At 45.4% G+C, this 25,834-nt stretch overlaps 1 protein-coding gene across 4 annotated transcripts in view; it reads right to left on the bottom strand.

Annotated features, from left to right (window-relative positions):
* LRP4 (LDL receptor related protein 4) overlaps positions 1–25,834 on the bottom strand; it is an 83,960-nt gene that overhangs the window by 5,520 nt on the left and 52,606 nt on the right. For 3 of the 4 annotated variants that reach the window (XM_065838472.2, XM_071809134.1, XM_071809135.1), the window contains 33 exons: positions 25,525–25,638; positions 24,973–25,089; positions 21,568–21,696; positions 21,113–21,232; positions 20,859–20,984; positions 18,432–18,557; positions 17,851–17,985; positions 17,561–17,686; positions 16,287–16,517; positions 15,838–15,994; positions 15,258–15,475; positions 14,752–14,928; positions 14,067–14,192; positions 13,144–13,352; positions 12,443–12,524; positions 11,698–11,803; positions 10,535–10,736; positions 10,020–10,209; positions 9,637–9,768; positions 8,841–8,981; positions 7,582–7,668; positions 7,205–7,376; positions 6,959–7,121; positions 6,495–6,720; positions 4,857–5,160; positions 4,311–4,529; positions 3,877–4,011; positions 3,564–3,672; positions 3,106–3,250; positions 2,481–2,594; positions 2,051–2,174; positions 922–989; positions 214–301 (listed from right to left, as the gene is read on the bottom strand). In XM_065838472.2, coding sequence (XP_065694544.1) covers positions 214–301; positions 922–989; positions 2,051–2,174; positions 2,481–2,594; positions 3,106–3,250; positions 3,564–3,672; positions 3,877–4,011; positions 4,311–4,529; positions 4,857–5,160; positions 6,495–6,720; positions 6,959–7,121; positions 7,205–7,376; positions 7,582–7,668; positions 8,841–8,981; positions 9,637–9,768; positions 10,020–10,209; positions 10,535–10,736; positions 11,698–11,803; positions 12,443–12,524; positions 13,144–13,352; positions 14,067–14,192; positions 14,752–14,928; positions 15,258–15,475; positions 15,838–15,994; positions 16,287–16,517; positions 17,561–17,686; positions 17,851–17,985; positions 18,432–18,557; positions 20,859–20,984; positions 21,113–21,232; positions 21,568–21,696; positions 24,973–25,089; positions 25,525–25,638 — 4,918 coding nt within the window. The remainder of the gene's footprint in view (positions 1–213; positions 302–921; positions 990–2,050; positions 2,175–2,480; positions 2,595–3,105; positions 3,251–3,563; positions 3,673–3,876; positions 4,012–4,310; positions 4,530–4,856; positions 5,161–6,494; positions 6,721–6,958; positions 7,122–7,204; positions 7,377–7,581; positions 7,669–8,840; positions 8,982–9,636; positions 9,769–10,019; positions 10,210–10,534; positions 10,737–11,697; positions 11,804–12,442; positions 12,525–13,143; positions 13,353–14,066; positions 14,193–14,751; positions 14,929–15,257; positions 15,476–15,837; positions 15,995–16,286; positions 16,518–17,560; positions 17,687–17,850; positions 17,986–18,431; positions 18,558–20,858; positions 20,985–21,112; positions 21,233–21,567; positions 21,697–24,972; positions 25,090–25,524; positions 25,639–25,834) is intronic. The other variant, XM_065838473.2, reaches the window with a different exon arrangement.

Here is a 25,834-nt window from a genome sequence, read left to right as displayed (position 1 = left end):
CAGGAAATTCAGCCAATAAGGCTTGAAATAATAGTTGCACTTCAAAGGCACAGGACTCAAACCTTGCAAATAAAATCATCAAACACTGCTTCTAATTGAGAACAAAGGAATTGTAAATGACAACAAAGAAAGACAAAGTGCTTTCAGGAACTTTCTTCTCTTACAAACCTGAATTTAACTATTGGCCAGGAGAGGGCGAAAAGGATCACTTACCTATATACAACTAAAGCAGCAATAAGCAGCAAAATAAACAAGATGCTGAGAAGACCTCCAATAATGTAGCTGACATGCAGTCCTTCTCCTGAAAGTGAAGAGCAAGGGTAATTTATGCACTCTCCTTAACTTCCACTGGGTAATACTGACCTCACTGTAACACCTAATACGCCATACAGAAGTATGTAAAATAAAATGTCAGCACACCAAGGTTTAGCAGAGGGTTTTGTTTGGCTTCATATGAAACCAAACATATGACATATGTAACCATTTATCCCACCCAGGCCCCAGAAAACTGAGGAGCATTAGGATCTTAGCAATGGGGTTGGATAAGGATGAGTTAGACCCCCTTGCTGACAGGTTCTTCCCGCAATGTGTAGCAATTACCCTAGTCAACCATCCTCAAGACAAAGGGGATGGTGAAGAAGAGTATCATTAATGGAAAGAGCCCAATAAATGAGATATAGAATGAAAGAAAACAGAACTATTCTTCAGACCAAAGTGTCATTTGGAGAAGTCCCCATATAGGCTAAATGAACACGTATGACTAATGTTCATCCTTAGACACTCTGCTCTGCTCAGACAGCATTTGAGTAATACAAGTCTGAGATTCAGAAGTTTGAGTTTCATACACTATAGACTGGAAATTCCCTGGACATATCTGGAGCAACAACCCTGGTGGAAAAGAGTTAAAGAGAAGGAACTCACCCATGGTTGCTAACACTGCCTCATTGGCATGGGTACACAAGCCTCGCCTAGCATCTTTGTCCGAGCAGCTGAATGACAGGACAGTTAGTTACTCAAAGTAGTATGAACAGTGTCAAAAGTATCAAAAGACAGGATGGGACAGGCTAGCACTGATATCCCTTCCATTTCCAGCTCAACAACAGAAGCCTTGCCTTATCTTCTTCAATATCCTTCTATATCCAGAGGAGTGAGAATCATATACATATATATAGGGGAGTGTGAGTGTATATAATATAAATAAAGTATAGGTCTGCAACATCTTTATATCTGATGCATTCTACATTCAGGTACATAGGTGCATACATATATCTAGCTATCAGAACACAAATTTCAGCATCAGTGTTGAAGAAGGAAATCAGAACATCCTAGAATGAGCAAACATCTTCCTGTCCAACACATCATACTCAACAAAGTGAAAGTTTTGCCTTGTAAATAACCCAGCCATATATTTAAGAACATACGGGGGTTTGTTGTTGTTTTTTGTTGTTGTTGTTTTGGTTTGGTTTTGTTGTTGTTGTTGTGTTTTGTTTGTTTTCATTTTTGTTTTTGCTGGGTAGCAGAAGTAGCAGGCTGCAGGGAATTAGCACAAAAAAGTTTCTTAACTAATTGCACTGTAACTTAAATGTTTGAGCTGCAAAGGTTCTGTTCTACCCCAAACAAGCTCTCTCTTTGTAGCCAGGGCAGAGCCACTTCTGCAGATGTCTGGGTCATGTCTGAGATGTCTCAGTGAATTAAAGCAACAGACTCTCCTCTCCTCCACTCAGAAATAAGTTCTCAAAATTAGGAGTTCAGAAATCAATCAAATTAATGATATGGTCTCAGGAGGGTTTTAACACTTCAGCACAGTCAGCCTATACACACTTTTCAATAGGACAGAAAGATGTCTGTTGAGCTGGCAAGAGATGCAGTGTTCTGCCTTCTTTGTCAGAATGGTTTTCCCCATTATGTACATGAATTCTGGAGCTGGAATTGCCTCTTTTGGCTAGGAAGAGGCACACCTGGATGATGACAATCAGATGGGGCCTACATGTTGCACCTTGCACAAGCTGAGACTTTCACATCCCAATTCCAAGAGAACATGAGCACTTACTTCCTTTGCACTGCTTCCAGGGATGTGAGAGGTTTGGTTGTTGAGGTTCCTACTCTGCCAGGTGGTGTCTGACTTCTCTCACTTGCACTGGTGGGTTCAGGACGAGGGGGCACTACACCAGGAACTAGAGAAACAGAGAAAAATAAGTAGGACCCCAAATTTGTGGGGCAGATGAACAAGTCTGACAAGCTATAGAGAGTTTCCAAAATGGCCTATATGAACAGCTTTCCCATCTCAAACCCAGTCTGTCAGCAAATAAGACAGAAGAAGGCTCTGTTGCTCACAACTGCCTTACTTCCAGTATATGACTCTGCATAAGTTTTTATACACTGAAGAGCTTCAGATGCTCTGGTTGTCCCAGCCATTGCGTAAGCAGTGGCAGTGGCTCACTTATGGAAGCTACTACCCTAGTGACACTCAGTAAACTCACTAGTAGAACAGGGCCGCCCATCTGGTTCATCCGGACATGCGCAGACAAAGTCAGAAGCCCTGGCAAAGCAGAGGTGAGTGCAGCCTCCATTGTTCACTCCACAAGCATTAGTACCTGGAAGGAACAAGCAAGTTGATAGAGATGTTGTAGATAACCAGGTAGGAGCTCAGAGCAACAACTTTTCTTCCAGCTCAGCCAGAGACACTGCCTAGAACTCCAGCACATGCCCTTCATCTAACTGCTAAGAAAGTGATGACAATAGCCAGACACTGGTAGGATTAGAGCAATCTTGAAAGGAAGGCACTGGAAATCATTAGACAAGAGGCTAGTCAACACAGCTCAACAGATTAAAAAAAAAAAAGCTCACATTCTTCCGATTTAACACAATGTCAAATGAACACCACAGGGAGTGATGTTTGTTAATCGAAGCTGTAACAGAACACCATCAAAATCTACTTAACTGAATTGTCACAGGCAGACAAGTAATGTGCCAAAGGAAGGTGCATTAACAATGTGAGTACAAGAAAGGGTGCCAATCTTGCTTGACATCTGTAGTAGTACAGTGGTTCCAGAGTGCTTTTTGTCTCCAATTAGCATTTGCCTGAATCAAGGTCCTCCTATTTACCTGTCTGTCTCTGAGGTGAAACCACAATGATATCCATCAGTCCCTCAACGTTGGCCAGGACTGTCTCTTTGTTCCGCCCAGAGTATTTGTCCACTCTCTGGATAGATTTGGTTTGCCAGTCAGTCCAGTATATCCATCTATCCTGCTGCTCAGGGACCCAGCAAAGAAAAAGCACAGCCATTAGCATGTTTAGCCATGTAGACACAGGATACCCATAAAACACATCCCCAGTGGCAGAAGGCCCCAAACAAAGGCCTTTTCAACCCCCTCCCCTCTTGTCATACAGCAGATGACTGTCCACACCCCACGGGAGTTCAGACAAACTTTCTTCACTAGCTCCACAGAAGAGTTAAGTACTATCCCCTCAGCCATCTTTGTTTCCCCAGACTGTAAGATTTCCCTGTCCCATGCTCATCAGCATGTCAGGGAGAATGATGGCAGCACAAAAATCTTCTTACCTGTGTCAGAGCAAAGGGATGTGACACCTGGCTGACCAACACTTGCCGCAGCTTCCCATTGAGATCACAACTCTCTATGCGATCAAGATGTGCATCCACCCAGTAAATTCTGGAGGAATAGGGAAAGATGTCAGCTTCCATCTATACAATCCCTCTTTCCTTTCTAATAATGTGCTAGCCAAGATGGATCAGAGAAAAAAAAAAAGCACAACACCAAACCCCACAACCCTACTCCAATAAACCAAGCTAAGAAGGCATAAAAATTAATTACATCCCTTAACCCTAGGCAAGTATAAGAAAATCTTTCACTGACCTCCTGGTGTCATAATCCAAAGTCAATCCATTTGGCCATCCTAGGTCAGTGTTAATCAGGATTTTACGTTCAGAGCCATCCAAGTTTGCCCGTTCAATTTTAGCAATGTGACCCCAATCTGTCCAGAAGAGGTATCTGAAGAGATAAAAGGCAAGTATAAGAAGAAAAGGACGTTTTGTTTAGCTTTAGTTATGAATTTAACTGCCAGATTCTTCAAGTTCCAAAAAGATCATGTGGTCTGCAGCTTGCTTCTCCCAGCTCTCTGCCCAACCTTCAAATCCACTGTCTGCCTGATTACGTTTGTCATTTAGAGTCAGCCCCTTGCTTGTACCTGCAGACTCACATGGCACATCTCCTTTTCCTCCCACAAACCTCCTCTTCCAATCTGCCTCTGCACAGCCCTTCTCCCACCCCCACCAATACCCCGTACTTACCCCTTCTTGGGAAAGACAGCAATGGCTCGGGGCTCATCCAGGCTGTTGTTGATCAGCACTTTCCTGCAGCTTCCATCCAGTCTAGCTACCTCTATGGTATTGCGTCCTGTGTCTGTCCAGTAGAGGTTCCTGGCAACCCAGTCTACTGCCAGGCCATCTGTGGTCTTCAGACCCTGACCAATGACAGTTTCCATGTTGCTGCCATTCAGATCAGACCGCCTGGATGGAAATCAATGACAAACGGCAGTGAGGGACAGGTAGCTTCCAGAAAGCCTTCACACCTCCATATGTGATCCCCGTCAACCACCATAATGCTACCTCCCTAATATCTTTTTCTCTACACTCTCCAGCAGGCTAAACACACTGTCAGCATTTAGTTCAGCAATACACATGACGCTGTGTACCAAAGATAAGGTGTAAGTAGCAGTGTATTGCCAGCATCTCAGTCTCCCCAACTTAGTGGCACACTCCCCAGCTCACCACGGCGCAACCAGCACAAGTAGCTGGATTACCTGGGCACTGACCAAGCAGATGACTGGCACCCACCTGATGACATCAAGAAATACATCTGTGTAGTAAATCTTGCCATCCACACTATCATAGTCCAGAGAAATGACGTTGTTCAGCTCAGGGACAGGTATGTGTACATCTGTGTGGTCACTGGTGTCCAATGAGATACGACGGATGGAAGCACGGCTAGAGAAGAGTAGGTAGGTTTCTGGAGAAGAGTCACATGTCTGCTCGTCTCTCTTCAGCTGGATGCCAGTGGGGCAGGCACAGGAGAAGCCAGTGGGGTGAGGCAAGCAAAGGTGGGAGCAGCCACCATTACGAAATCCACATTTATTGAAGCCTTTAGAAATAGGGAAACCATAGATGAAGGATCAGTGTGGTCCCAACAGAACAAAGCTTTATTTTAAAGGCTACATACACGCACAACTTGCTAGCAGCTGAGTTCATCCTCACCATCCCAGCCCTGGTGGGAATCTACAGCCCTTCATACAGACACTGCCTCCCTGCCATCCAAGATTTGTGGTGGGTGCATGGTTGGGCATGGAGAACAGCAAGGCACAGAAGAAGAGGGATCATTAAGTGCAAAATCTTGACCTGCATTCCTTGCTTATCATAATTTTCCCACAGAAAAAGGAACAGCCAAGTGCTGATAGATACACACAACTGCAGTTTAGCTTTATTATTATTGCAAATGGTAATGCTGACAGAAAGATCCAACCCTGTGGGGAAGCAGCGTGACAATGCACCAGAGGCCAGGCTTACAAAGAAGCTTCTGTTTCAACTTAGCTGCACACAGTGGCAAGTAAACAAAAGCATCAGAGAAGCCTGCTGAAAGTGCCTGACATATTAGGGTCATAATTTTTTTTTTATAATTGTAAAAACCCACAATCTGCACAAAAACACAACCAAAAAAAAGCCCCAAAAACGCAACCCCAGACAGCTACAGTTTTGGTTAGCTTTAAGTTATATCATGAACTTGTACTGTCAACAGTGATGTTATGCTGTTAGTAGCCACAGGAGAAGCAGCACAGAGTTTTCTGCAGACGTATGAACTGGGGAAATTCCACCAAAATACAGCACAGCACAACAACTCCCGCTGAAGAGCAAGGAGGCAAGATGGGGTCGTATAGTATCCACAAAGAATAACGTAAGGAATCTGACTCTAGCACAGAATTGTTGAAGAGCATGATATATTAAAAACAACTAAAGAAGCAGAGATTTTGTAGATGAAGTGGCAGACAGGAAGACAAGGCCTGCAATGGTTGGTGAAAAAAGTAACTAGAACTTGAAATAAGGTTCCAGCAACTAGCTTAAGAGGAATTAGTGCCAATGCCAGTAGACTCTGGTGGAGCCTAATTGGGCATGACTCATTCAGTCCTCCTAAGAAAGTGGCTCTGTTGTGTATGAGAATGAGGTTGTCAGTGCAATCCAGTAAAGGAAATGGAATGAAGGGGATCAAAATGCAGTAACAGACAAACACCAGACCTACGGAGCTGGGTAAACAGGGAGAAGTGCAAAAACAGCTAAACAAGAGGGAAGAAGAAAAGAAGACATAATTTTTGAGAAGTTCCTCTATCACTCATGCTCTACACCAAAGAACTCTTTTCAGTGACAGGTCTGAATGGCCCCTCATCACCACAGACATCCCAATTTGCGAGCAGCCTAGCAACTCACCCAGAGGCCGTGTCCTATCAACAGCCTGAATGTCCATGAGGCCAGGTAGGTTTGTCCTCACCAAGATTACATTGGCCCCAGTATCCTTGTCAGCCCTGTGAATGCTGCGAGTTTGCCAGTCAGTCCAGTAGATGTAGGAGTCCAGCAAAGTGAGGCCATAAGGATGTTGCACTGGAGATAGCAGGGTGTGGCGGTTAGCACCATTGAGATCTGCAGCCTCAATCCGCTAAAGAAAGAAGTAAACATCAGTCCCATACTCAAAACACTGATTCTCTCGCCAGCAATTACTATGTCAAGTGGGAAACAGAGTCTAAGCAAGTGACATTATTCAAGTCCACTCTCCCCATAGCCCACACTCTAATAGAAGCTTATGTTCCCCTTGCTCTTTTGAGCTCAAGAGCTTCAAAACAGCCTCAGGCTACCAAAGACCCAATGACAAACAATGCTGAAGGACAGAATCAGACCTCAGTGTGTGCGTCAGCCCAGAGCAGCTGGGACCCAGCCTTATCCACTGCCAGTCCATTAGGCCAGCCCAGGTTGTTGCTGATCAACACCACACGTCCAGAGCCATCCATCCCAGCGCGCTCCAGCTTCGCATTCTCACCCCAGTCTGTCCAGTACATATACCTGAGGAAAAAACAGCAAGTATTATGGAAACAGAGGTCAGAAGTCCTGTTCTAACTCCTAGATAGCCTCTTGACAACACTAACCCCATCTCGTGGTACAAAGCTATTGCCCGAGGGCTGTCCAGGTTCTGCCAGACCAAGACTTTCCTCATGGAGCCATCAAGGTTGCCCACTTCAATCCGGTTTGTTCCTGTATCTGTCCAATATATCTTTCTGCCAATAGCATCCACAGCCAGCCCATCTGTAGTCAACAGACCTGAGAAAACAGAAAGGTGTATTGGTCACCGCTCATCCTCCCAGCTTAGTCAGGAACTTCCTGTATTCCCCTTTACACCTCAACAGGCAGTTACTTTAGGCTTCGCTTGCCCTTCTCCCAAAAACTTATTCTCCCAGGGTATCAGAGAATCTCGCTTCTCATGCTGCATGGAGGTGAGAGGCTCACAAGCCAAAATCTCTCTTACCTGTAGTGATGATGTCCTCAAATTGTGAGCCATCAAGGGCAGCCCGGCTGATCTTCCGCAGTGTGCTGTCTGACCAGTAAACCTTTCCTGGGTGGTAGAAGAAAGAGAAACTTAAAAAAAAGCCCAAACCAAAGCCTGAAAGGGCCATGAAAATGATCGGAGATGGAACATCTCTCCTGTGAGGAAAGGCTGAGAGAGTTGGGTTTGTTCAGCCTGGAGAAGAGAAGGCTCCGGGGAGACCCTATTGCAGCCTTTCAGTACTTAAAAGGGGCCTGTAAGAAAGATGGGGACAGACTTTTTTAGTAGCGACTGCTGTGATACAACAAGGAGTAATGGTTTTAAAGTAAAAGAGGGGAGATTCAGGCTAGACATGAGGAAGAAATTTTTTACAATGAGGGTGTTGAAACACTGGCACAGGTTGCCCAGAGAGGTGGTAGATGGAAACATTCAAGGCCAAGCTGGACGGGGCTCTGAGCAACCTGATCTAGCTGAAGATGTCCCTGCTCATTACAGGGGGGTTGGACTAGATGACCTTTGAAAGTCCCTTCCAACCAGACTATTCTACAATTTTCTGAACCAAACAGTGAAATCCTTAAAAAACAGATCCAGGTCTCTGACTACCAGCTACTCCTTTCAAAACAGATCTGACTGCACAGGACTAAGAGCAGCACTGGACTATTAAGCTAGAGTTATAAATCAGCACAAATTATCTCGTTCCAGTCCAAAATATGTAGGAGCACTGATACTCTGACCTTTGCTCAAAGCCAAAGAACACATAACATATTACCAGCTAGTAGTTATAGAGTCCCATATTGTCCCATATTTGATTTCTCAAAACATGCCAGAGGACAGCAATCAGATAATCTACCTTACTGTACAACAGTGAGTTTGCAGCCAGCACAGCATCAGATGTTTAGTATACACAAACAGCCAAAGTCTCAGTTCTACTGCTGTAAAAGGCTTCAGCACCAGGAGGAAAGCTTTCTTAAATCAGAAATGCATGGGAACCTCTATCAATATAGCAGGTAAGTTTCTCTTGACTGGAAAGGAATATTTGCAGCACATACTAAAACCAACTAACCAATCAACAACAAAAAAACAGCACACACATATCAAAAAACCAAAAACCCACAAACACCAAACCACCACTACCCAAATTCACAACCTCTAGTAAGATCTGGATTTTTACTCAGACATTTTCATATGAAGTCACTTGTTGCCTTTCAAACAGACAGTTGGATACACTAAAAAGTTCAGACCTTCACGAGGATCCACTCCAATTGCAATGGTGTTCTTCATGGTGACATTTACAGAGACAACAACATCTGCAAAGTAGGGAATATCCAGAGAGACCATTCGGATGTCAGTCCTTCTGGCGAAGATCAGAAAGCTCGTCATTCCTGCAGAGGGTTGAAAATGGACAGATATTAGGGAGAAACAAGTTCAGTCAGCAGCAGGTAAAATTTAGTGAACATTCTGGAGGTTACATCCACTTCAGTGGGGAAGTCTCAGACAGATCTTATGGGGAGTCTGGGTACAAAAGCTTTACTGAATGTTATTGAAAGCTTTTTTACATTCAAGATGAAAAGGAGTGCACTCATAGAAGGGTTACTTCTGCTAATATGTGTGGGAACTGGGAACTAGGAGTCAGTTTTTTCCTGCTAAGGAGAAAAAGTGGATGTGTCACGGTCTGAAGCTGAGTGCCTTCCACAATCCGCACAAAGGGTCCATGGGAGAAGTCTGTACAGACCTATTAAACAATATAGCACCTTGTCGTTAAAAATGAATCCACCTCAAGATTAGGGCAAAAGCATGGGGAAAAATGTGACATCTGGTTTAGTTGACCAACATAATTTCAAGAAAAATTTCCTCTGCATCAGTCCAGTTATCAGTAAGCTTCTTCATAGTAATTCTCACTCAAATTGAAGGTAGAGGCATGAAATTTTTTTTCAAGGGGTAAAGCAGATAAAAGTGAATTTTGTTCTCTAACAAGACAGGAACAAAATGTTGCTGTGATACAAAACTGCAATGAGAAGCCTAACAGAGAGGACTCACCAGGTGAGCAGGTCTTGCCATCAGATTGCAGGTTGATCCCAGTAGGACAGGTACAGCTGTAACCTTTCGGAAGAGGTGCCAAAAGGCACAGGTGACTGCAGCCTCCATTGTTAACTTCACACGCTGTATGTACTATAGGAAAGAGGATGAGAAATCCATAAACCAGTAGCACAGGCACAAAAAAGGGATGCATCAGCTACAGAAATGCATTCTAGAATGCCCTTAAATACCAAGCTGAGAGTTATTCTCATGCTCTCATATTCCACCCAGAGACTTAACGCATGGAGGGCTGACAGATGGTCAGCTCCTTGCAGGAGAGCTGTGCCACATACCAGAACCTGAGCAAGCTCTCAGCTCAGCATGGCTTGGGGCGAGCTCTGTACCTGGTGGCCTGTGCCGGTGGAAAACATGAATATCCATAAGATTCTCCAGATTGTCCTGTAGCGTTTCCCGAGCCTGCCCAGTCCTTCTATCTGCGCTCTGGATGCTTTTGGCCTGCCAGTCTGTCCAGTAGATTCTCTCGCCATAAAGAGTAAGTCCAAAGGGGTGAGGCAGATTGCTCCCAATCAGCACCTGGTCAGATTACCCCCAGCCCCCCGAAAAAACATTACTAAGAAGTCACTAAGGGGAAGAGGCTTCCCTTGCCCCCTCTCAACACCATATTGTACAGTCACAGCAAAAGGAGAGTGATATGGCAACCTCAGCCCTCAAAAGGAGGTTCCCTCACACAGTTTGCAACGGAAAGGGAGCTCTTCTCTCCCAGTGAATGCAGCTCAGCACGTCTTGATTTGGACATTTCACTTTCAACTGGAAAGAGAGGCAGAGGCCATCAGCGCTCTGTGCTCTAGGATTTACACCTCAGGCTCCCAGACTCCCCCCTCAAAGACGGCTTCCTTACCTTCCTGTTGCTTCCATCCAGACTGGCATACTCGATGGTCTTCATGCCTGCATCTGCCCAGTACAAGCGCTGTGACTCATAGTCAATGGCCAAGCCGTTTGGCCATGTCAGGTTGGAGGAAATGATCACCAAGCGATTTGAGGCATCCATACCAGCACGCTCAATTTTTGGGCTGGCTCCCCAGTCGGTCCAGTACATGAACCTGAACACAAGCCCAGACACAAGTGAACGCCTACACTCCTTCACCACCACTATGGCCAGGCTGTGTTACAAACAAGAGAGCCTGGTGCCTTCAGGCCCTAGCAGAAAGCATCATTAGGCTAATATTGTACTTGTGTCCAGCCTTAGCTTTTTGTAATGTACCTAAGATCACACTCAAATTTATATAACTTCTACTGCTCAAGTGCTGGTCTAATTACAAGATGGAGGAAAAAAGTGCAAGCTAATAGTTCCAGGTCTAAAAATTAACCAATTATTTACCAGTCTCCACCATTGGCCCTTTATACTCTTGCTGCATTGGTCTTCCAGTAACTAATTCAAGGAAAGAACAGCACACTTTTATTCAAGACCTTCAATGCTTCTAAAGCAATGCCTGGCAAACTTCTTCCTATCCACCCTATCCCCAGCTCCACAAGGTCTTATGATTCAGAAGCAAAATCTGTGACTGAAACAATTTCTTTCAGTTACTCTACTCAGGTTTGCTTTCTATGGTGTAGTTGATTCCTCAATAATTTGACACAGTTCTTTGAAGCCAAGAGGCCATTAAAGTTACAGCTTGCTTGAGATTAGCAGTAATTCACCTGAGAAGATCCTTCTGATTGAACTCTGGTTGATAAGCAGAGAGCTTGAATACAGATTCAATAGGTGTGAAATAGAAAAGATCTAGATGGCCTCATTCTCAGTATTTTTGTACCACATCTTTAGTTATTATGTCTCAAGGATAAACAAATGAAACCAATGGCCAGCTCCTGTATGCTATACAGCACAGCAGACAATCACCCCTGCTTATCTTGTTCCGCTAGCATCCGAAATCTGGTCTATAATTTCAGTCTTTGGTAGAATGTAGAACAATGGCACCAGAGAGAAAGTCAGTTGCCAAAAATCAAAGACCTTTAGACATACAAGAATTGCCATATCATCCCAGAAAAAAAAAAGTCTCTCACCCTCCAACTGGGTCCACCACGATATCTCTAGGTCGGTCTAAGTTCTCCCAGATTAAAACAGTTCTCATGGTTCCATCTGTGTTGGAGACCTCTATCCGATCTGTTCCTACAAAAGTCAAGAGAGAACAAGAGAGAGATCAGCGACCACTGGAACCACAAGAACCAAGGCATAAAACATCCCTACAACAATGCAGTCTTTCCCTCCGTCCATCTCTGTTCATAGCTGGAAGACAGGTAAGAAACATGGGTCAAAGTGTCACCTCTCTCAAGTCAGCTCTGTGGCCATCACTGGTGATGAGTCCTGTAGGAATGTAAATGAGCCCCTTCATAAGCCCCCAAAGTACCTACATGGGCATGAGAGAACAGCTAGAAAAGAATGACTTGACATCTCTTTGAACTACGACTCTCCAGCAGGGAACATCTTCCAAATACTATCTGCTGCACCCTGCCATGTACTGTTGGGGATATGTAAACACACAAACACACACAATCACAAGCTCTGCAGCAAGACAACTGTCGGGCTTGATTTCTTCTATAAACCTTTCTACAGAATTAATACTGGGAATATTGCAGAGAGAACTACACTAAGGATTTCACCTCAGCTCCTACTTAGAAGCACACAAGATGAAACTTTGCTAGACAAAACCAGACAAATTTGTAATGAGACACAATGAATCAGCTGTTTTTCAGTGTTCATGACTAATTAGGAAGATAGAAACCTAGGTAAAGCAGAGGATCCCAGTACCTGCATCAGTCCAGTATAGTTTGTTGGTGACCCAGTCAATTGCTAGTCCAGCTGGACTTTCCAGGCTGGTATCCACCACAACCTACATAGAAAGAAAAGGAAACAATCCTTAGTAAGATTAGACCTTAGAGAGAAAGCACTTGCTTAATGCACTACCCATTCATGACTGTTAACTTTCAAGAGGCAAAAGCCCAAGCAGAACAACGCCATGTGAGAGAGAGACTTAAGGATGTAGAAGTTGAAATAAATCTTACATTCTGAGAAATATCTATTTTTCATATCTGTTCAAAGTGCAGCTCCAAACTTTGAACTCAGTTCCCTTCATTTATGGCAACATAGGGCAGGTGCAAAAAGCATTCACATGGAGCATGGCTCTTGTTCCAAATGTGGTACATAACAGAGGATTTAATACTTCTTCCTTTCAGATTTTAGGGCTACAACAAAGGAACTGACCACAACTCACAAGTCAGCATGCTTTCTGTCTCAATTCAAGGTTTTCCATACAAGCGGGAATATACAACAAACGTGTATGAAGTGTTCAGTGATCTCAGGGCTCCTCAGAGCCAGAACTAGGCAAGCTAATGAACAACAAATCCAGCATGAACTGCAGGCCCTTAAAGCCAATGTACCCTGGGGGCTTAAAATCTGATGCTCAAGGAGTTTCTTAACTAGATGACCTCCACATATAGTTAACACCATACCTCCTGGCTTGATCCATCCCATTTTGCTCGGCTGATTGAGTCAGTGCTAACATCTGTCCAGTAGACATAGTCGTCCTTTGAGTCCCAGTCCAGAGCCACAGCACTGCGAACATCAGCAAGGGGGATGACATCATCTGACAGGTCATCTGTGTCAAAGCTGATCCGACGGATGTCCATCCTTCGGGCAAAAAGCAGGAACTTGTCAAGACCTGATCAAAGGTCGAAAGGTCTTCTTTTAATTTCTCTAAGTTCAACAACACAGTGATAGACACAGACAATTCCCTGCTATATCCAACCTTAACCACTTACATCATCTCTCCCTGGCAGGTCATAGCCCAAGACTTTATTGCTAGCAAAATATCACTGGGGAGGTGGAAGCTGGGCTGGGCAGGGGGAAACAGAGTAGTAGAGACCTGTCTCCCAGAGGTAACCTATGCTGAGGGACCAAAGTCAACCATATTCTTCAAAGAACGGCACAGATCTCCCTCCAAATAAAATAGCTATGCTGTCTATTGAGAATCTAGGAGATGGCCTAATTCTTCCACGTGGTTGCAAACCAAGAGAAACTGTGGCAATCAAGAGCACTGAATTTTTTGTTCATTACTGACACAGCTCTTATGGGAGCTTTGGGGAAACAATGAGCTGTGCAGGTAGCATGGCATAAACAGCAGTCCTGAAATAAGGACCCAATGATGGAGGTTTGCTGCATCCCCACCCATCAAGCCTAGTGAGGGCAATGGGAATGCAGACCTGCGAAATGCATCAAACAGGTGAAGCATCCTCTGGCAGGGCCCTTGATACTGCCAACTCAGTCTATCCAGCTGTATCTCCTTGGAAGCAACTGCTGCTCCTTACCCCCACTGCCAACCCTCTGACACCCGCTGAATATCTGAGCATGCAGGCTGTGGTCCCACCTCACTTACTCTGGGCGCAGGAATGGCTGCTGGTCTTGCGGAAGCCCGTGGGGCAGGCACAGGTGTAATCCTTGCTGCTCGGCAGGCAGAGGTGAGTACAGCCCCCATTGTTGGTCCCACAACGGTTTCTCCCTGCTCAAGTAGCCAAAGATAAAAACAACCACACATAAAGCAAAGAGCAGAGAAAAGAGGGAAAACACCAGTTCAGGTGTCAAGACCCACATGGATAAGACAACTTGTTTACCCAGAGGTTAATAAGGAAACACAGAAACTAAAGCACTAACTCCACTTCCAGGGCTCAATTTTAAAATAAAATACTTAACTCAGTCCACTTCTAGAGCAGATTACAGCAACTGAAGAGGAGTAAGGGACGTGTCAATCATTACTAGTGCTCACTTATGACTTTTTTTGCCTCCCAAAACAGTTCTTGCATAAACAGGCCGTAAGTATTTCTTACTGACAAGCCTCCTCTCCCAGGTGTCAGCAGGGGGAGCTGTGGTAACATCTAACACCAGGTTACCGGGGCTGAGGGACCTCAACCAAACTGCCGGATGGACCAATTTTCACAGCAGTTCTGGAAGGAGGCAGTGGATGTGTCGCTGGGCTGGGTTCAGGCTTGCCATCCCCCGGCTTTATAGGGTGGGTGGCAGCAGGTGGAGCGGCTGAAATGGGTCTCTACCATCTCTGCAGTTACCTGCTGGCTGGCGCTGAGGATGCAGCGTGTGGATGTCCATAGGAAAGTGGAGCTTGTTGCGGATGATCTCCTGGTTCTTGCCTGTGAATTTGTTGGCGCTGTTGATGCTCTTGGTGTGCCAGTCTGTCCAGTATAAACTGTCCTCAAATACGGTGATAGCAAATGGGTGTGGGAGGCCTGTAACAGACATTTAATCCAGGGATATAATCGGGTCCAACAGGACTCAGGCTAGCAGGAGATAAGGGAAAGCTCTTTCACCACCCCTTGAACCTTCCCACAGGCAACCTGCTCAAATCCAACTTACACTAACATAACAGACAATCTTCCTTCTTGTCCACCGAAGACTGGGTAGCAAACCCCACCCCTCAGCGGTGGCAGAATTCATCCCACAGTGAAAGGAGACAAACATAGAAGCAGGAGCCAGTATCTCTGAAACTCAGAGTAGCGCTGTGCAACTGTCTTCTCTACTGCAGAGAGCACTGCCCATACCTAGTCCTGTTACCTACCTTGGCTAATAACAGCCTTCCTGTTCCGCCCATCGAGGTCAGCCCTCTCAATGACATGATGTTTGGCATCCACCCAGTACATTCGATGTCCTGCATAGTCAATGGTCAGTCCATTGGGCCAGAAGAGGTGTGTATCCGCAATGATGCGCCGATTAGAGCCATCCATGTTGGAATATTCAATGCGGGGAGTGTTACCCCAGTCGGTCCAGTAGATAGTGCTGGAGGAGGCAGGGGGAGACAAGCTAGAAAATTCACGTCCCACATACTGCACCTAGCATCACTCCTTATCAGGGCAAAACAATATCAGTTCAGTGACCTTGAGCATGAGACTGGGTCACAGCCAAGGGAGAAGTATCAGCCAACAAGATAACACTCAGCACTTTCAGGCTGGTGAAACCTGAAGGGCCCAAAATAGGATTAAGGCTCTGAAGGCCCCCAACATTGCCAGGTTCCCCAAACTGGCAGTACAAAATGAAGGTTTGAACTCACAGGTAGACTTTGTGACCAATGATGGGGTTTTAACTGTTCACCTGGAAGCACTTGCATGGAGGGTTCACTGGGGTCCTAAGTTTTCACTCACCCCTCCATAGGATGCAGGGCAATTGCTCGGGGCTTCTCCAGGTTCTGCCACAAAAGCACTTTCCTGTGAGTGCCATCCAAGTTTGCTACTTCAATTCGAGACGTCCCAGAGTCTGTCCAGTATAATTTGTCATGGATCCAGTCAATAGCAAGCCCACCTGTCTCCAGGGGACAATTAAGCACAGGATGAAACCAGAAGCAGGATCTGCTCAGAAAAATAGTTTCCTTTCCCTCAGAAGAGGCTCAGTTCACCCTCCTGTCTCTTTCCCCATCAGCCAAGATTAACTCCAGGCAGACATCAATCTCACACCCATTCTATCCAACCCATACCCTTGCTCAGGGAGGTGCACTCCATTTTGAATGCTGAGTACCCACTTTTCTACACCCACCCACCCCTACTCTCATACCAGGGTCAGTCCCCAGATTTTTGCCTTTTTTGTGGTGACGCACCTGGGCTCTCCAGCCCTGTGGAAACCACCTCTTCCACATTGCTACCATTCAGATTGGCCCTCATGATACGATCGAGAGTGACATCAGACCAAAACACCAGCTCCTTGTTGTGGTGGAAGTCAAGGGCAATGGCATTTTCCAGGTTGTTCAGGAGCAGTGTATACTCTGAGCGATGAGGCAACACTTGTCGGATATCTATTCGGTTGGCGAAGAGCAGCACTGGCTCTGGCCCTAAGAATATATGGGAACACAGCATTAGAGTATTTCAACAGGGTCCCACCTACCATTCCCTTCACACCAAGTCCCAGAACATAGTTTTGCAGTACTAACAACAAGAAATAAACTCCCAAGTGCAAAACAATTCAGAGAGCTGTTTTCACATCCTCAATACACAGTCCTAACTCAAAAATGAGCAGTTTTCAACTTTTTGGCAAGTGGTCACTCAGTAAGAAGTGATAATTCCAGGTCCCACATAAGCCTGCTTCACCTGAGCCTCTGAAACCATACTACTAGGCAGCCACTTGGCAGCTTAACTACAGTTTCCTTTTCTTATATCCATCTCCTAGTCAAACTAACACACATGCTCTATCACATCTTCTACCACAGAAAAGACACAGTTGAAAGCTGCCTCAGCCAAACATAAACTCAGCAGGTAATTCCACTGCAGAGGTTAAAAAAAAAAATATAAACACTGTCAACATCCTTTATGGATTTAATTAGGGGAATTCCTAATTAATTCTTTAAATGGAATGTCTAATTCCTCAACTCCTACATCAGAGGAACTGAGGAATAAAGTTAAACAAGTGTATAGGTGTCCTTAAAAGTCAGCACCTGCCCATATAGCAGCCACTCACAGCATTCAGGACTGGTGATCAGCATCAAGGGTCAAATCACAAGGAGGTGTGATACAACCCCACTGACTGGAAAGGTTAAGACACTTCCTGAACAGACACTACGGCAGGAAGTTGTTATCGTCCCAGAGTCTAGGTCACCAGGAATGACCAGGGACTAGGAAAAGAAGGCAAAGACTGTTCTGCTGGCAGGGAAAAGAAACAGTGAAGTATCTCTCCATGGTCAAAATCACACAAAGTTTTCACAGGCATTCACCAACAACCTGGGTATATCTAATAGAAATCCAGGTACTTCCTTTTCCCCACATGTTGGTTTGGTGAACATCATAATTCTGCCAATGAAGCCTTAGTGACAAAGTTATGAGAACTGGACCAACGCACACACACGCCACCCTCACAGAATAAGGCTGAACTTCTCTTTACCTAGAGCTTTGCAGCTACGCTTGTCAGGTCGCAGCTCGTAGCCTTGCTCACACCAGCACTGGAAGCCCCCCTCACTGTTGGTACAGCCTTGGCTGCAGTACCCTTCCTCAGCACATTCATTCACATCTGCATGTTACAAAGGGAGAAAGTTACCATGAGATCATCAACAAGCCAGGAAATCTCATCAACAGCCTGCTTCTGCTTCCATGCCCTGATTTGCACCCTATCATAGCCATCAACTTCAGGCACATCAAAGCAGTAGGGAGGAGGTTACAGCTCCAAAAACCCACCTTGGCATGATCGGCCATCTTCCAGGAGCCTGTAACCTGTGTGGCAGGTGCACTGCACCATCCCTCGTACCATCTGGCACTTCTGAGCACAGCCACCATTGTTAACATTGCAGTTCTCCTCCCCTGTTCGTGGACCTGTGAAAGGAACACATGAAGATAACCGAGCTGAAACCACCAGGCAGCTGCTTGTGTTCTCAGCTGTCAGGCAGCAGTTGCCCTTCAGAACAGGTTGAGCAAGAGGGGGAGGACACAGTTGGAACTCTCCCTTGCAGGCCATAACTAAAGGCGACAATGAAGCTCAGAATAATATGCTTTTAGGCTTCTCAGAATACTACGCTTTTAGGCTTCATTGTCTCTGCAGACAAACTTTGACACCTGAGATCATAATCTTCTCCCCATTATTCCTTGTCTGCAGTATGTAATTGGCAAAACCACCAAGGCCTTTTTCCTCGGTCTTCACTTCTCTCCCACTATCACAGCCCAGGCTTTCTTCCTTACACACATCCTTTAGCAACAACAGATAGACTCCCACACATCACAGTGCCTCCATTTATATTTAGGACTGAACCTGGAGGACTTACGGCAGTTTTGATGCGGGCTCTCATCACTACCATCTCCACAATCATTTGCTCCATTGCACAGCTTCCTCTGACCAATACAACGCTCGTTCCCACACAGGAACTGGTCTGGGGCACACTGAGGGGTTCCTGCAATAGAAGAAGGGAAAAATAAACACACCACAGCTTACTGATGGGGCAACAGTCATGTTAGAGAAAACGATATAGAACATTTTCTAAGATTCGTTACACATTTTATATATGAGCACAAATCCATGACTTCCTCTTTCCTTGAATCCAGCTCATCTTGCACATTTTACTGCTCCAGATATCTTTATGCTGATTTTGAGGCTTGCAAACTCTCCTCCAGACTGAGTCCAATGTTGTTTTATTGTAAAGTTCAGCTATTTAGTTTCTCTCAGAATTACTGGAAGGTCTTGGCTTAGTTCCCTTTGGTTCCAGATTCTACAACCCTACTCAGAATGTGCAAGAGCAGAGTCAGTTCCTCACTTTAATCATCTGATGTGTCACCATGGCTATGGATCTTAAACCTGCCTAGGAATGATTGTCTTGTCCAGCCCTAACTGCATTGTGACAGACTTGGAATGAGATTTACATGCATCCTTGAAATCTGAGCTCAGGCAAGAGGATTTCACACATGAGCTACATGCTTCAACTTCTGCTTGTTGGCAGGGAGACTCTACAGAATTCTTGTAAGTAAAGTAATACTGTTTGTAAGGACTTTGCCAATCTGATTGCTTCTTCAGCAATAACTGCACTGTCCTGTTGTCTCTTACTTCTTGTACTTCTTAAGGTGACTTGGTTAGTGATTTCTACCCTCTGATAATCCTAGGGAGACAACAGAACAATACAGTTATCAGCAAGGAAACAATGAGGTTAGCAGACTGCCTGTAAGCAGCATGGAAAAGGGCAGTTGTGAGATTAACAGCAAGTACAAATAAGAACTAACAGACACACCAACAAGGAACATGAAACCAAATCACATGCAGATTCACTTTTCAGAGCACAGTAATGCTTTATATGAAGGATCCTGAAACTCACACTGCATTTCTCACACTTGAACATAAAGATCCTTACATCAGCTGATCTCCTAGTATTCTAGGAATCTTCTCTCTTTGGCCAACAAAAATATAATTCTGCTCTAAATACAAGAGGTGACAGGATTTTAGCTCTTGCTGCAGACTTTGAGCCAGCACACTATTTTGAGCCAGCATACATCCAGCTTGGAAGTCCCAAGTTAATTTTTTCTGCTATCACCAGAGACCTAATGCAGAACTGCACAACTTAACCTTACAGTAACAACTATTCCACTCAACCACCTTGGTTTTGGTTCCAGGCGGAAAGGCTGAATTTCAGTGGCTCTGAAAGTTTAACTTGGCTTCTGGGTGGCAACTGTTCTTTCCACACCTCTAAATACCTTTGTTATCAGGAGTAGGAAACAGGGTTACGGGCTTGTCCTTAAGTACAGTTGTTTTTTCCAGGATCACCACTATTTACTACACACTGGTGGTCATGACAGCTGACCAATCTAGAGCAGCTGCTCTCAAATGACTACACAGTGTCCCTCTCCAGGTCATGTGAGCTCAGCTGTCCTTGTAGAACACCCACTCTCCCCTCCTCAACAGGCCCAAACACCAGGATAGTTTCACAAATCCCTTTTGTCACCCCTAAACCCACTGTTTAAAACACACCGATCAAAAAATACACTGATGCATAGCTGGGCTTCAGTCACTGGGGTGAATCCAGGGACCAGCACACAATATTCCTCAAGAAGGCCTACAGACATCCTGAAGGATTTAATAGAAGGTTCTAGACATTCCTTGAATCCTGCTATCACACTAGGGTCTGTTGAAACTCTTCTCCATAAACACTATTATATGAAGAAATGGCTATATGCAAAATGATTAGTAGAAAAAGAGAGTCTCCTGAGCAAACATCAAAGGGGGAAGCTGACACTCTTATCCTCTAAAACAAAGGCTTTATCCTTCACTTCCACAAAATGCCCTTTTTGATTCCAATGCCTGCTAGAATTGCTTGGGAATTTCACAAGGCAATATGAAAGCTACCGAGAACTATCAGAAGGCATGAATTCAACATAGTCCATCTGACAAAGGTAGCAACTTCACACACTATTCACGTTTCCAGGTCTGAATGGAATCATCTCACAGCTCTGTGGTAATTCACAGTGTAGGGACAGGATAGGAAGATACGGGGATCTGATATTTCACCAGAAAACACCACAATTTAAGTTAGTTTAAGCACACAGACCTGCACCTGTTTGCAAGCACATACGACAGCCCATAGATCCCATTCTTTGGGAAGGATGGAAACTCTTGGCTGAACTTGATGAAGCAATACAAAAGAGACTTTGCTACCTGTTACCTCCAGGATGGAAACATTAGCTATAAGCAGCAAGGGAGCAGGCCAAACCTGTGTTCTCACAGTTCTCCTCATCGCTGTTGTCAGAGCAGTCATCTTCCCCATCACAACGCCAGGACAGACGGACACAGCGTCCTGATTTACAGCGGAACTGGTCAGCTGTGCACATTGATGTAGCTGAGGGACAAAAAAATAACAGTAGATGAGCAAGAACAATCAGAAGAGACTCAATTCCAGAGCTAAGTCTCAAACACTCTTTTGCATTCACAGAATTTGAAGACTTCCCACCAGCTCCCAGCACTCACTGCAGTTCCTCTCATCTGACTGGTCATCACAGTCAAAGTCTCCATCACACCTCCAGCCAGCGTTAATGCATAAGCCACTGTTGCACATGAACTCTCCAGAGCGACAAGGCTGGTGAGACGCTGCAGAGATGGTAAAGAATACAAAGGGCAAACTCAGACCAACGTAACAACCCCAAGGCCCCTCAACACCACCCTTACACTCCACTATTGGGGAACCTGGTCTTGAATTGATTCCTCCTGGAAACTGCTTTAATTCCAGTACACAGAAGTGTGCTAACTACACAGTTCCCATCACTATCTCAGCTTCCTGAGTTAAAAAAAATAATGAAAGAGCCAACTTATGTGTAAACAATTTGATTGCTGTCTACACTGCAATTCTCCCCCAGCCAATGCAAAATCCATTTAGGTTTGCAACTCAGATGCTTAGACCAGTATATCACCCCGCACTAACTTACAGCAGTCAGATTCATCAGACCAGTCCCCACAGTCATCGTCACCATCACAGTGGTAGATGTCCAAGATGCAGCGTCCATACGCACACTGGAACTCTTCCAAACTGCAAGTGGCAGCTGGAACATCTGATGCTAACAAGGGAATCAAAGAAGAAAAAAAATGCCTGATGTGACAAGGTATAATGCAGTTCAGATGCAACCTTCTCAGTCTAATAATGGACTAGCAAGTATTCAATGGAAAGGTGCTGGAAATTACTTGCCATTTCTGCATAGTTCTGCATGACTTGTATTATTGAAAATAAAGTTTGTGCTTCACTGAGGGGCAGGGTAAACCTATATATAACACCACGTGTGCAGACAATTCACTAAAAATAATTTCAAAATATTAAAAAATACATAGGATGTTAGTCTATAAACACTAACTTTTCAATAGCCATTAAGCTCTAGAGAAGGAAACAGCTATGAAGAAAGGTTTATGGGAAAGCAATAAAAAGGATCCAAGAGTGTCCCCTTCCATCTTATGCTTAAGATGCTATGTTTTAGTGCCCTCCAGAAAGTGTTCAAATTGTTTACTGAACCTGAAAAAGGTAGATACAAAAACAGAGGGAAAACGTATTATAAAGGTGGCTCTATATTAAGGACTGAGGCATGTCACTGAAGCACATAGTGGTTTGGGTTGAAAGAGACCTTAAAGATCATCAAGTTCCAACTCCCCTACCACGGACAGGGACAACTTCCATTAGACCAGGGTGCTCAAAGCCTCATCCAGCCTGACCTTGAACACTTCCAGGGATGGGGCATCCACAGCTTCTCTGGGCAGCCTGTTCCAGTGCCTCACCACCCTCATGGTGCATAATTTCTGCCTTAGATCTAATCTAAACCTACCCTCTTTCAGTTTAAAGCCATTACCCCTTGTCCTGTCACTACATGCCCCTGTAAAAAGTCCCTCTCCAGCTTTCTTATACATCCCCTTCAGGTACCAATAGGCTGCTATAAGGTCTCCCAGGAGCCTTCTCTTCTCCAGGCTGAACAATCCAAACGGTCTCAGCCCGTCCTCACAGGAGAGGTGCTCCAGCCCTCTGATCATCTTCGTGGCCCTCCTCTGGACTTGTCCCAACAGGTCCACATCTTTCTTATGTTGGGGGCCCCAGAGCTGAAGACAGTACTACAGGTGTGGTCTCATGATAGCGGAGTAGAGGAGGAGAATCACCTCCCTTGACCTACTGGTCACGTTTCTTTTAATGCAGCTCAGGATATGGTTGGCTTTCTGGGCTGCAAGTGCACTTTGCTGGGTCATGTTGAGCTTCTCATCAAGCAACAGCCCCAAGACTTTCTCCTCAGAATCGCTCTCAATCCATTCTCCACCCAGCCTGTATTTGTGCTTGGGAATGTCCTGACTTACGTGCAGGACCTTGCACTTGACCTTACTGAACTTTATGTCAGAATGTAAGGTTCAAGTATGGAATGACTACTTCAAAATTTTGACAGAAAGAAGCACTTGAAGACTTAAGGAAGCAAGCAAGCAGCAAGGTGCCCAGCTCTGCACCTGACCTTTTAGGATTTCCCCTCACCTTTTTCTCTCAAGTTGTTGCCAAAACAAACCATGCCTTATCAGAAAGGAGCACTGCCAGACAGATGACCCTGGGCAGAGCCCAACAAACAAAACCCAAAGTCAAGGATTTGTCCACTGTTCTCTCTTCAACAGTACACTACATGGGAAAGGATGAAAAATATTTTGAGCCTATGCAACAGAATCTGACACCTCTTCTGACTGTCCAGAGAATGAACTGCATGTTTCAGGCATATGAGTCTTCCAACCGAGGACCTCTGAGAAGAAATCCATTAAACAAATGGGAAAAGAAAGACTGACAATCTGAGAAGTGAACTACACCTGCCTCTTCAACCTGAAGTAGTGGGCACAGCCCACATGCATGCAGTAAGAGCTTTAGTTCAGTGAGTGTCTGGTGGCTGGATACTAAAACGTGTGTTAACATGTGCCTCACCAAAAGAGCCTGAAAGGATTGTTTGTGTCTCCTTGAGGAAAAAACGAAGTCAGTGACTTAAATTCTCATGTAGTGCAATTCAATTATAACACATGCCCCCAAAAGAAACACACACAAAAAAACTACAAAAACAACGGACACAGAAGAACAGTGTAGTCCCACCTTGTCTTAGATAAACGACAAGAAAGACTGGTGATAAGGAAAAGATGACAACCACATGGCGGAAGAGAAAGGGGGGTAGCAGCTCCTCATTGAGTTACTTAAAATGTCTAACAGAGACAACTGCCAGACAGGACTGAAGAAGCATTCCAGCTCAGAGAAGTAGGGGTGCCAGTTCTGGGTGTCCCTCCACTCCCATAGGAAGCAAGGTTGAAACATCTTCCCTTCCTTCCTCAGGGCCTATTCGTGGCCTGTGGGGTAGTGACAGGCAAGGGAGCGAAAAAAGGGAGAGGAGGAACGGAGAGGCAGAGAGGTTGGCTTCCTCTTAGAGCCCTTTCCTGTCTTAGAAATGTTTGCAGCCCCTGGCTCCCTGCCAACTCTCATTATCTGGAGAGATAAAAGACAAACTCCCCCATGCATCCACTCCCCCTGCCCTTCAGGAGCTGGCGGCCCTGATCCCCCTCCCAGAGCCTTTTGAAGTTTCCTGCTATCTAGAACAAATTCTGCGAAACGCCTTTGAGAGCAGGGTGGGGGGAGGGACCACTGCAACCTCCACAGACACTGACAGCACTTTCATAGACATGGGAGAGAGGCGGTGGCGGTTAGGAAGGGACATAATAGACCCCTGTCCCACTTGCTACAAGCCTGTAAACGCGGAGGAAAAAACAACTGTCGTGGGCTCTCGCAGCCCCCCTTTCCCATCAGTCACATCAGCTTCCAGCGCACTTGTCCTATCGGCCCTTTTCAGGCGACATCCTGCATAAAGCATCTGAGTGAAGCAAGGTTGGTCAGGCAGGCAGCCCCTGCAGTGTGCCAGCTGGGGATGTGCAGTCCCTGAGGATGCTGTCAGTGGGCAGAGCCCCCCCAGAAATTTCAGGCAGGAATCAGACAAGACGAAAAAGAAGGGAATAGTTTTCTCCCCTTCCCCCCTGCCCTCCAACTCCCACAGTTTTATATAGAACTGTATTCAGTAAAGCATAAGCCTCCTGCTTTCACTCAAGGTCACACAGCCATGGGAAGGAACAGAGAAGCAGCCAGGCACAAATGAAGTATGCCTGTGAGGTAACACAAGAGATATACCATTCTCTTGTGCCCTCTGGGGTAGGCAACAGAAGGCAGCACAGCTGCCAGTACAGGCAGGACTAACTCGTTTTTGATCTCTGCTACAGAAAACGTGCCAAACCCCAAGACAGGAGCAGGTCCAAAGGGCTATTTCCTGTGGTTACAAAGCAAGGAGAGCACTTACGGCAATTCTCTTCATCCGAGCCATCCTTGCAGTCTGTGTCACCATCACAGAACCAGTGTTCAGCTATGCAGCTACCATCACTGCAACGAAACTCCTTCTCGGAGCACTTTCTCATATCTGCAGAGACAGCAACACAAACAAAGTCTTGGCTTTTCTCAGAGAATCCAGGAAACAACCACATCATGCTCCCAGGGCACCCACAAACAAGATTGCTCATTAAACCATATATACCCATGTCATGCAGTGCCTGAGTAAAACCATCACTGTTCATTCAACTGACAGAGTGCTGGATTCAAAAGGAATTCACAGGACTTCACAACGGTATGTCAAGGAATAACAAGTCTCAAGTGATTTTTGCCTGGCAGGTAAGATACACAGCCTGAGATCTCAAGCAGCCAGCCCTGAGAACAGAACGTCCCTCAAGCCCAGCCCAGCCAAGTCAGCTGCGAGCACCCACCATGCTCAGGGGATCCTAAAAGTACACAAGTTGGAGTCTGTGCAACCCCTTTTAACAGACTGGCGGGGCAGTATTTCTGGGGCCACATCACTCACCACACTGCTCATCGCTGTTGTCTCCACAGTCGTTGTCACCATCACAGTGCCAAAGGCTGCGGATGCAGTATCCATTCTGACATGAGAACTCATCTTCCTCACACTCACGTGGAGCTGCAGGGACACAGAGATAAGGTGAAGGCAAGGCAAGAAGAATTACCTTGTAGAACACAAAATCTGTGACATGTTACAAACAAAGTAACATCAGCCTCCAAGGACACAGTGATGTTGGAGAGCTGATTCCCCATCCCCTAACAATACCAGGAGGGTTACTGTGAGATTTTTTGAGTGTCCCTCTTCCACTCCATCT

Source organism: Patagioenas fasciata, chromosome 5 (genome assembly GCF_037038585.1).
Source record: "Patagioenas fasciata isolate bPatFas1 chromosome 5, bPatFas1.hap1, whole genome shotgun sequence".
NCBI classification, from domain to species: domain Eukaryota; kingdom Metazoa; phylum Chordata; class Aves; order Columbiformes; family Columbidae; genus Patagioenas; species Patagioenas fasciata.
Note: the sequence above shows the minus strand (reverse complement) of the source record. Positions and strands in the feature narration are given on the sequence as shown.